General features: G+C 44.5%; 1 protein-coding gene across 1 annotated transcript; it reads right to left on the reverse strand.

Annotated features, from left to right (window-relative positions):
• Positions 1 to 4,148: 4,148 nt before the first annotated feature.
• LOC139051742 (probable cytochrome P450 9f2) lies at positions 4,149 to 10,492 on the reverse strand. Its single transcript, XM_070528733.1, has 4 exons — positions 10,392 to 10,492; positions 9,921 to 9,973; positions 4,801 to 4,897; positions 4,149 to 4,259 (listed from the first exon to the last, which is right to left on the reverse strand). Exons 1-4 carry the CDS (start codon positions 10,470 to 10,472, stop codon positions 4,257 to 4,259), a joined length of 234 nt encoding a protein of 77 aa, XP_070384834.1. The 5' UTR covers positions 10,473 to 10,492; the 3' UTR covers positions 4,149 to 4,256.
• Positions 10,493 to 12,044: the final 1,552 nt, after the last annotated feature.

Here is a 12,044-nt window from a genome sequence, read left to right on the forward strand (position 1 = left end):
CCTCTTCATTGCCACAGAAAGTTGTCCGCGAGTATAGAACATGCAAAGTGGACAGGTGACCGTGGTGGTAGCCAGTAAATTATGCTGTCACACCATGCTAAAGTCTCATAAAACGACGGGGTCTTCACATGGCCAGATGTGTAAAAGTTCACTTAGCACTCGAACTTTTGCCGCAAATAGTAATGCCAAAATTACACAAGGAATTGTTAAGACATTGCACCGCTGCACCACTATTACGACTTTGAGGTGGTCCCGTGGCGCTCGTCACCTGTTTCGTCACAGAGCGTTGGTAGCGAAGACTCCGAGTCAGGCGTCGGTGAGAATAACGAAAGGGATTTTATACACTATATACAGGTCATTATACAGGACAGGATCGGATCGGCATTGGGGCCGAGAGCTCACAGCAAACGCGACTGTTCCCGCACAACGACGTCCGGCGAAAACGCGTGACACATCTCACCCCAGTCGAGAGCGGCACTGGTTCCCGGTGGGTCGGCGGATCCGGTTTTCGAGGCGGCCGCGTCCGGCCTTATAATCCCCGAGGAACCATTGTCACTCAAACGGCCCAATACAAAGCCAGCACTCGACGGTGGTCCGAGAGGTCCAACCAGCGACCGCGCTGGCCACCCGGTTCAAAGTTCGCGCGCGCGGTGATCTCCAGGCAAAAGGAGGTGCGGCGCCGGGCTGTCTGGCACTCGGTTGCACGTTCGGACATGTTGCCCGCCGATGCTTCTCCGCAGGACACCGCTGCCTGACGGCTCAGCATCATGACTTGTCAAGGGAGAATTAGGGCGCTCGCAGGATAAATTCTGCATCTTGCAGATTCGGAATCCGGGCTTGTGGTAATGGCACAACAGCATGCAATGGCTTAACAGCATGCGCTACATCGCGCAAAATAAGTATGCCTATCTTATAAAGTTTCAAACAGTAACAATGTTGATTACTTTCAAATAGGAGAGGATAGGCCAAATTGAAAAAGAAAAAAAAGTTGCTTGTTACCTGCCATCCACATACAAACAAAACGTGGCACGTTTTTGTAAGAGAAAATCCGACGTGGTTTTTCACGGAGACACTGATCAAGGTACAGTACGAAGTGAAGTCCGAGTACAACATGGTTCATTTCCGTAATAACTGCTGATGTCGCTTTTTTTCCCCACAGTCCACCCCACACAACATACTAAACCCACTCGCAAGCAACAGTCGCCGGTATTTTTCAGGGTGAAGTTCACTACACACATCGCGACAGTTCTTGGAAATGAAAGCCAATTTGTCGCTTTTTATGACAGGTTCCCCAAACACACAACGTATTCTGTTCTCGTAAGCTAAAGCTGGGGCCTTATAACGTAAAACTATTCCAATATGTTTCTATTCCAATCTCCTGACGTCAAAGTTGCGTAACCACCGACGCAAGCACCGGGCGGTCACCCGCAGGGTTGTCTGAACAGACCAATCAAACGCTCTCCTCGTTCATAGGAGGTCACTTTTGTTTGCTTGAAAAACGAATAGCATTGCCTGCACTGACCGGCTTGTCGTATCTAATTGGCTGACAAGAGGCGAGGAGAACGCTCAAGTGGAGAGGGATTCGCTAGGGCAGAGCCAGTGCACTGAAAATCGATAGCCGGATGAAGAGGGTGGCGCCGGCGTGTGCGATTGGTCGGCTTTCCCTTACTTAGCTTGTGGTGGCTGGCCGAAAGTCCCGGTGCCATGCAACGGAAGCTTAAGAATGATGCTAAAACTGACCCTCAGCAAAGAAGAGTTGGCAGAATGAGGTGGTAAGCATGCCGAAAGTGCTCGACAACGTTACACGGCCACGCAAGAACCTTTATTATACACAAATACACCCATGCTTTCCGGCAGGTGCGAGTAGCCAGCGTCTCAGCGATCTGTGGCAGCCACCTTTTATTCCTTTCGGAACGGGGCAGCCTGTGGCTATTCCGAAGAAAATTCAGTTTTGTTCGGCATATTAATGCATCTTTATCGCGTACACGTCACTCTGACGCGGTGAGATTGTGCGGTTTTGTGACGTCGCGTGACAAGCAGGTGAAGTGGGTGCAGCCCGAAAACTTTTTACCAATAGCCGAGGGCCACGGGCGAAAAGGGGTCGAATCAGAAATAACTGTTTTTCTTTTTTCTGTCAAATCATGTATAATCAGTGTGTAAACATCATATCAGATGGGGAGGTATCGCGGTTTTCGTGACGTCGCGTGACAGACAGGTGAAGTGGGGGTGGTCGAGAAAAGTTTGACCAATCGTGGAGGGCTGATAGCAGAATTGGAATAGAAAAGTTTGGAATAGTTTTACGTTATAGCGCCCCTGATGTCATTGCTTTCTACGACGAAGTTCGCTACTCACACATAATATGGCCAGTTGTAAGTAAAAGCCACTTTTGTTGCTTTGTACCACAAGCTCACCACCATACACACACGGTTTGTTATCGTAACTAACAGCTTATGTCCTTGCATTTCTTACGGCGAAGTTCACTATGCTCAAGGTTCATTTCTATAAGGAAAACCCATGTTTTTTCTCTTCCTTTCAAAGCCCATGGCGCACTCCTACAACAAGAATAGCACGTTCGCCGTGGACGTCATGGTGCGAGGTTGCAGCTGCCGTCTGACGTAGCGTGGGATAGGTCTATAAACTACACCACACAGGAGACATGGCAGAAGACAGCATTTCCGTTTGCGTAGTTTGTACGCTAGTATATTTACTGCAGTGCTGACTTATCCTTCCGTCGAAAATTGTCCTTTTAATCCACTCATTAGAACAATTTGAGCTTATACTCACTGTTTAACATCGATGTCCTCAGCCTTTTCCGCAGCGTTTTCAGGTGCCGACACGTCACTTTTGCGCATTCTTGAATCAAAGAGTTCATCTGCATAAAATTTCGCGGTAATGGTTGACGATAGTATACTATTCCCAAAGATATACTCAGATTTCTTGTCTAAAAGAGACATTTGGTTTCAGTCTTTGACGTGTCATTCTCGTTAGAAAAATGTTATATACCTAGACAGTGTCTTAATACTGGGAAATCTGTTTTGTACGTGAACATCTTTCGTGATTGCACACTAAATTCCATACCTTCTTTTACATGCAACCTGCTTCATGCTCACATCCTGAAGGGGCCCTGTGCTACAGTCATCGAATATTGTAAGTATACCTTCAGAGCCGCCAGATCGTGGTGAACATGTTGCTTTATCGCCAACTAGCCGTATTACCAGCTTACACGCAGCAGGAAACTTGCCTTGATATAGCCGACTCTAAAAGGCCAACCTTCCCACCTTCGTCACTTAAAAATAAAGACGATATTTCCTCCTCAAAATAAGGCAACCGCTACCGAAAGTTACTTTAAAGGAAAACCAGAATGTCAGCCGATCCTTTTGCTGACAGCGTGCGCTCGTATTCGTTCATCCTTGGTCTCCATCTTGGTTCACATCTTTCGCAAACGTGGCAAAAACCACGAACCGACCAGCCCAAAATACGTTGTTAATGCACGTAGCAATTTAGCTCTGAGGATCGGGCTATCTAGAGGAGTCGTTCAGTCGCAACGACCATCCGATTCCTGCCGGCAGACAGCAGGGAGCGACGTTTAGCGATCAAAATTGAGCCAGTGTATGACCCATCATGGCTACGCCCCAACGAGCAGGGGTACGCGACTATTTCACGCCAGCTTTTAGCGAACGTGGATAAACGGGAATGAAAAGTGTAAAACAGAACATATTCTTCTTGCTTTTTCCAATATTCCATTAAAAAAAACTGATAAAATATTCTTGAAGGAGGGGATTCCTGAAGCTATACCATCACATGAGCAATGCATTTTGAAACTTCGTTGAAAAGTGTCGCGGGGCCTGTTTAACCAAACCACATACTTGAAACAAAGGGCTAGGCCTTGTTCATTGTCTCAACGTTGTGTTCGTGTGTCGATTTGTTCGGGGCTGAAAGGAGCAGAGTCGTTTCCTAGATGGTTGGTACTCTAAATATAAATGGCAGCTGAGTTAGAGTCTTCTGGTACATACCGTGGGGCGAACAGCAGACGCTGGTACTTTTTTGACAGTCATCAATGCTAAATATAGACGGGGACAAATAAAAGTGCTCAAATATGAACTTCCTTCAACTCGCCGAACTTTCCTTATTATTGCTGGTACCTTTCTTAGCTTGCCAGTCGAAAATGCCGGGCTTGCCGCAGGACGTATTCTCCTCCAACGCTCCACGGCTGCGAAGACCATCATGTTGCTGAGCATGGTATCGTCGAACTGTCGTTACTGTGAATACATACAAAAAAAAAATTAAACAAGTTGGCCTTTCCAGAATTGATAGTGTTCCCACTGAATAACATCCAGCAACGTTCCCATCTGCTCAGTGTATAATGTCCTTTGGTTGTTTTCTGTCGTTATTGTTCGTGCGTATGACATTACTCGCACTCGGTTTTGCTGCTTGCATATTTTTCCCTTCACACTTGGTACTGTTAATGGGAATTGTTCGCACTTAGTTATCCTGCCTTAATTTCATTTTTTTGAACATTTTATAAATTCATTTGTTCGGTTTCTCTGAAAACTAGATTGTTCTTTTCATTATTCCTCCTACCCTTTTATTTAATACTCAGAATTGAGCACCCTTTGCGTAGAATAAATAAATAAATAAATAAATAAATAAAGAATAAATAAACGTTAAGTCTCAATCATAGTCATACCGTCCTCCTTTTTTTTGTTTCGACGTCACCGCTCCAGTAGTATACCTGTCCACCTCCGTAATGTATACTCGAACTTTCCCCCCATGCTTATGTCTAAAGATTGGTATTCTTACCCTTCTGTTCGGCAACGGATGGAAGTCTTTAACGAGAACCTGCTTCACAAGCTCTGGGTCCGACACCATTAGCGTAGGCTTGCCTCCTTCGTAGATGCTGCGATGCAGAGCAAAGTTCCCACTCATTGCTGTTCTTTTATAGTCAAAACAGTGCAATGGGATGTCTGTGTGTGGTTCGGTTGAATAAGGCTATCGCCTTGCTTGTTATAGATGCTCATATATAGCGGAGAGACATTGAGTGTTATCGTTGAGCAATAGCCGATCACCCAAAAGCATAAGCACTAAGATTTTCTCCCTTTAACCTAATTTCGATTAGCTCGAGCTCCTTTTTGAATTGGCATGAATAAATCAGAAGATGTGGGCGTGATAAGTTCGTGCCGGCTACTCTTTAACACAGGGGAAATGTGAAAATATCTCACAAGTCAAAGAACAACAAAAACGTAACAAAAAAGCGCACCATAAAGTGTGAATGAATGTGTGATGTTTAGTGGCGCAAGGGCCAGGCATGTCCAAAGAGCGCCAAGCCAGTGGTAATGAGCTCGCAGTGGTGTGATAAGTTCTGTGAGGTTTGTGTGACGTGGTTGTAGAGGGGCTTAAAATAGTTGCAGCACATTGCGTAAAATCTGCGTCTAATAAGATTATGCCAATGACTAATTACGTGTACTATGAGCAATAAAATGCACTGCGAAAGAATGATGCAATATACAAAATGTGTCAGATGCTAAAATTGGATAGAGCACTACTGCCTTACCAGACCCCTTGAAACACAAGGACCTAGAGGCATGTGCTATACAAAACAACTATCATAGCGTCATCCTCTGGAAAGAGGATGTGCTGCGAATGCTTATAACATGTAGGACAACGTCATTCAAGAAAGCGAGCACTGCTTTGGCCTTAGAAAGCGGTTCTTTACCAAGACACACAGCCGGACGAAGAGGGGCACAATAGCGTTATGCAAAAGGAAAATGTTTCTTCCTGTCTCTTTCGGCTTCCCGACACTCCAGGAAGACGTGGAGGACGGTCAGCCTGTCACCACATCTACCACAGGTTGGAGGCTCGTTACCAGTCAAGAGAAAGTTATGAGCTCCAAATGTCTGTACTTTTCAGAGTCGAGTGAATAGGACATCTGTTCTTCGTGTTTTCGTAGTTTGGGGCGAGAACGCTAACTTCGGCTTAATCACGTGAAGCTTATTGCTCGTTCCAGCATCCCACAAGCGTTGCCAGCGGCTTCGCAGTTTGTTTCGTAGGAAAGGCTTCATGTCTGTGGCAGGGACAGCAGCAGAACGAATACCTTGCGATGCTGATTTGGCGATTTCGTCGGCAAGCACATCGCCCTCGATTCCTTTATGACTAGGAACGCAGCATTTAACTACATGTCTACGAGATAAATAAATGTTGCATAAGATTAAGTAAAGTTCAATAGAAACAGGATTTGTATGCTTTTGTAAAGACATTAACGCTTTTACAAGGCTTAACCATGAAGTGTTAAACAATACGAACACTAAAAACCCAGAATGGCACAAGAAAAGAAACATGCTTTGAAAAAGAAAAAGAAATGCAACATGTAATGTCATATAGACCTGACGAAAACCTTACACTTCGTTTATATTATAATAATATATAGTCATCAATATAGTGGCCTTCAAAAATACTTTTATGGCGTTCTGATTTTTTTAACGTTATAGTAACATTATTGAAGAGTTTTTGTCAGCCGTGGTCCCAAGAGCATATTTTTACTCATTAGCAACCTCCTTATTTGCACATCAGACGATTTCTTAGCATAGTGTTTATGGCACTCTAAAAACTGTACGTCCTCGCCTCCATTTCCATGCTCTTAGTGTATGCTTTTAGCACGATCCAGTAGGTGGGATCCAGTCACAAAAATTGGATAAGTGGTTAACATCTGTTTAGTTCTCTCAAAATATGAAATTCAATAAAGGGTCCAGCGTAATAAAAATCATAAGTTCTAGAGTTAACGTCGTACATTGCAACGCTCTTGATGTATTCACCACCTTGGCAACAAATTACGGGCTTTTCTCCCCCCCCCTTTTTTTTTCAGGCTGGAAAGAAGGGAACAATTTGTTTCATTAAATTCTGTTAGCAGTACCAATAAACCAGTTCGATCGGGTGTGCCGCAAGGATCTGTTATAGGCCCTTTACTTTTTTCCATTTATATTAGTGATATGGGAGCAGGTTTTTCCCCGCAAATATTCATCAAGCATTACGCAGATGACACCATTATATATGCTAAAATATGCACTCCTAATGATCAACAGGAGCTTAGTAACCATTTACAAAAAGTTAGTCTCTGGTGTGATGAATGGCAAATGGAATTGAATACATCAAAAACTGTTTGTATGCGTCTCACGCGTAAAAAAGATCCTTTAATATTCCCCTACAGCATTAACGGAGCCGAATTAGCTGAGGTTAAGGAATATAAATACCTAGGAATTCATCTCGCACATGATTTAAACTGGTCGGTACATGTCGACAACATCTGTAATAAGGCCATGTGCACACTTTGGTCGTTACGACGAAAACTTCACGACGCCACACCAGAGGTAAAAACAATGGCCTACAAAATGACTGTACTTCCTGTACTGACTTATGCAAGCCATGTTTGGGAGCCGTACACTCAACAGAACGCACTAAAATGTGAGCGCGTACAAAACAGGGCTTTGAGGTTTATTTTCAACACATACGCTAGAACGCAGTCCGTCACCGAACTTAGAAATAGAGCTGGCCTCATGACTGTCAAGCAAAAAATGCAGCTTAGCAGGCTGACATTCTTTTTTCACGTATTAAGCGGAGACTATAAAGTAGACTTAGAAAAACACATCACATTAGAGAGACCTGCTAACCCCAGAACAAAGCATCCAAAACATATTAAACCACTTAATTATAGAACAGAATCCTTCAAAAATTCGTTCCTGGTTCGAAGCATAGACGATTGGAACAACTTGCCACATGATATAGTAGAATGTGCTGATTTACAATCTTTTGTAAAGACTGTTACCAATTATTTGTAAATGGTTCAGAATACGTTTTATTGTTAGCTGTTTGTTGGTTGCAGTTGTTTGGGCGCGTTACTTTTTTTTTTGACCCATATAGTGCTATAACTTACTCATTGTAACTGATGTTCTTTGTTGCTTCATATTTGTTTATATGATGTGCCTTCCTAGCCTGATTGTTTTGTATTGAATTGTTTAAACATCTACTATGTCTAGTTTGATGACAGCAATGTAACCGCAACTCCTGTCTTGGCTTGTGCTGACAGTATGAATAAATAAATAAAAATAAAAAAATAAAAAGAAGTTGCGAGTTGACTAAGTGATATGGCTAAGTGAGAACTTTGAAGTGTAGCTCCTCTGGAGCCATGGTCTTCGCAGCGAAAGCCACCACCACCAGTTTTAAGACATATGTCACCCAACGACACCGATGGCTGCGGTTGCAGATCTTCGTGCTGCACTTCGTCTCGTCAGCCAAAAACAACCTCGAATATGGTCAATATTCAGTGACTCGAAGGCAGCACTGCAATCTTTGCTATCAGCCCTGCGGCGCGAACCACACAAACAACTGGTATTCGAGATTATAGAACTAATCCACACCTTGACTGAGAAAGGACACGACGTGACATCTCAGTGGCTTCCAAGTCACTGCGGCGTCATACGGAACGAACAAGCCGATAACGCTGCTCGGTCGGCTCTTCAAGGGGACGAAGAGGAGGACAGATGTTAAGGACAGATGTCGCTAGAAAACTTCGAATGCTCAGCCGTGATACCACGTTCTCCTTGTGGAACGCAGGAAGTTTTCAAAACAACCGACTCCACAACCTAGACTCCTCTCTACGCCTTTGCATTCCAGCTGGACTCTGCCGTCGCGAAGCTACCCTATTTGTCGAATATGGCTAGGGGTGGCCTTCACCAAGTCTTTTGCATTCCCAACCGGATGGGCCGACGACGCCTCGTGTGATGAATGTGGTAACGAGGAGACTCTTCAACACCTTCTGGGTGACTGCCCTCGCTATAATTTACAGAGACGATCGCTCGCAAGCGCGATAGCGCGCTTTGACTGAAGACCTCTAACAGAGGAACTTATTTTAAAATGCCGCCATCACAAGGGGGGCCATCGCAGCAGAGGGCGACGAGGGCACTGTTGCAGTTTTTAAAGGCAGCAGAATTGGACAAGCGACTGTAGCCTGAACAGATGTTTATAAGGCTGCAAGTGCTACTGTGCTGTGCGGTGACAGCATGCGGCGACAGTGACCGACTGTGATTGTACGTCAATGCTCCTTTCTTTATCTCTACTTTGTTATCACTTTACCTCCCTCTTCCCTCTCTCCCCAGCGTAGGGTAGCAAACCGGATCTCCCCCTCAGGGTAACCTCCCTGCCTTTCCCCTTTCCTCTGTATCTCTCTCTCCCTTGAATTCTAACGTGCGCTTTAGTGGGTGCTTTTAGATCATAAAATTTCGGCCACGGTACGCGATAATCGTTTAATTGCCTATCCTGCGAAATTCGGAAATAGGCGAAACTCATTTGAATGTGTTGTGGATTCTCATGAGCCTATCAATTATAATATAACCAATAGACCACTCTGTGTCTATATGTTTTTACGTCTGCACGTTTGCGGCGTCAAATTCTAATGAGGCAGGTAAGCGCAGTGTAACTGAACGAAACAGGAAGAGCGCTTGTCTCTGAGAACATGGTCGCCAAAGATTGCGATCGATACGATGTCCTCCCCTTTCCGAGTTATTGGCTCGGTTATGGCGTAAAGTCAGAAGACCTCGTTGTCCGGATTGACTGGGCTTCAGAAGCGGTGATGGACATTAACTAGGAGCGTAGCTCAGAGCAGCGCGTTTTCCTCTATGAAACCTCTCCCTCTGTTTTCTTCAGCCATGTATAGTAGACGAGGCCAACATGTGCCGTGCGCTCTAGAGACCAGAAAGCATTCTGTTTTTCTTTCTGGAGGCGCGGGAGACGCGAACCGTTTGCTTGCTCATATTTTTACATGTGGTACACGCTTAATGTAAAATAATGAGCACTGACCTATTGCACCAGCATACTTGCAGTAAATGAGCGTTCGTCGACAGGGTGAAAGGCATGGACAATACGAAACTCACCCAAAGACCCGGCCCATCTTCTGGCACCTTTCTTGATCGCTCAGGCATATTGGCTGAAATGAAGATACCCTATTTACTCGAATCCATGTGTGTCAGAACTGGGAAGGTCAAACAGATCTTTAATGTTCTTCATAATGTAAGACGTGCGCAGCTGAAACGTTAGTTTGCTGGTTCAAATTAGTTTTGCAAGGACGTCCGTGCAACTTAACTGCGACGCAAGTCGCACATCTATTGTTTAATTTATATTTCGAAAATTCGAGCCCTTCTGCACTTTCCACTAAGGTATCATCAACACAACTTGACTGTAACAGAAGTCGCGGGTAATCCACTTTCTTGCATAAAATGCAGATGGACTCAAAGTTAAACTGTCTCAACGTTTGCCATATTCAGTCTCCTTCGTTTACGTCTTTCTTTCTTTTTTTGTAACAAGAAAAGCAAATTAAGATCAGTGAAACAAGCCAAAAAGTTTACCTTCATGACCAATCTTAAGATGGGACCAAAGACAACGGACAACTTCTCGTGAACAATGCCTTGATCCTTCCAGAAGTTCATGTTCCTCGTGGCATATCTGAAAAGCAGTATGCGCTTGATAATAGCATCTTGACCGTCATTAGCGCGCAAAAGAAATGCATGTGTACACTTCGTTTTCCTTCTGGTAAGATTAGTTCTTTAAAAAAATACCGCTTTTGAGCGAATAACGTGAAAGAATGTTCTCGTGGTGCTCTCACCACTCGTCATTCAAATCGTATGTCCATGTATTGTTGCGCAAGGCCAATGATGATTGTACCAAGGCTGGCTGCTCACCTCCAAACTCCATGCCATTAAAGAACTTCGGCTTATCAGATGTCTGCAAGCGATGACGGCGAAAATAAAATATTTTGCCTTAATTATCTCCGTTACGTTTCGCCCTGCCGCCCGATTCTATCAAGCATGTCATTTTTGGGGCGTCCACATTGCATGCTGTCTGTGATGAGGCAATGTCTGAAACTGAAGCGGAAGCCACGTCAGGGGAGCGCAGGACATACTGCATTCCGTAGTTGGTTCAAGGCAACTTTGAACGAGAGCGTGAAAGATTTTCGTGCTTCACAGTGCCTCAAAAATGCTAGGTCGTACCTGTTATTTTCCTTTATTTTTTGACCGATCGTATAACTACGACGTCGTGGGGTCCGGCGGAAGCGATTGCACGCACGACGCGACTGCGCCGCCACGCGGCATTTGCAGAAAATTCTGAAAGTACCCACGGGTAACCCTGTCAACCTCTCTAACCTAACTTAACCTAACCTTTGTTTGCAGGAGTGGGGACACAGTGAAGTCTCTGCAAAATCAGCTGAGTTTTTTTTTCCCGCTAAGAATGCAGGACAGATTAGTTCTCTGCGCAGTCGCGTCGTGTAAATACGCGCTTCCGCCAGACCCCACGACGTCGCGTGAATACGGTAGTTCTTTTTTTTTTCCCATGGGTAAATAATATGACAGCCAGATAAGGATTAGTACCAATGGAAATTGGAGCCATAAGATTTTTCAAAGACTGTCAGTATTTTGACAGCTGCGTACAATGCCCAAGTTGACACAGATATATATATATTTCTGTCTCGTAGTCCCAATAGATTATTGGGCTTGAGCATGCGTGCTTAATGCTTCAAAGCCCAATCAGCAGAATTTGGGTGAACCCATATTCGGTTGTTCAGTAGAGCTTCAGCCGTGAGATTGAAGAAGTAAGGAAAATATTATACCATCTGATAGCGTTAAAGCCACTATAGGCTTCGCAGCACAGCAATTAATAATGCGCGAATACGATGCCAGGCTCGAGAATGCCGTAAGAGTAAGTGGAAAAGTATGGTATAAGCGGTGTGAGCTTGCGCGAGCTCGTTAGACATGGCTGGACATGGAACACCACCAAACAGACATGGATGAGACATAGCGGCACCACAGCACTGACTGCGAACACAGTTTAGTTGCCCTAATCGGTCGTTTTATATGTGCGGCATAAACAACAAAGATACACACAAGAATTACAACGACAGGACATTGACTAGATGTGTCACGTGCCTAATGAAAAGCGATTTTCTTGTCAGGAAAACGGGCGGAACATCCACGCCGTCTTGTTTGAAGGTGATTATTATCTGC

Source organism: Dermacentor albipictus, unplaced genomic scaffold (assembly GCF_038994185.2).
Source record: "Dermacentor albipictus isolate Rhodes 1998 colony unplaced genomic scaffold, USDA_Dalb.pri_finalv2 scaffold_14, whole genome shotgun sequence".
NCBI lineage: Eukaryota > Metazoa > Arthropoda > Arachnida > Ixodida > Ixodidae > Dermacentor > Dermacentor albipictus.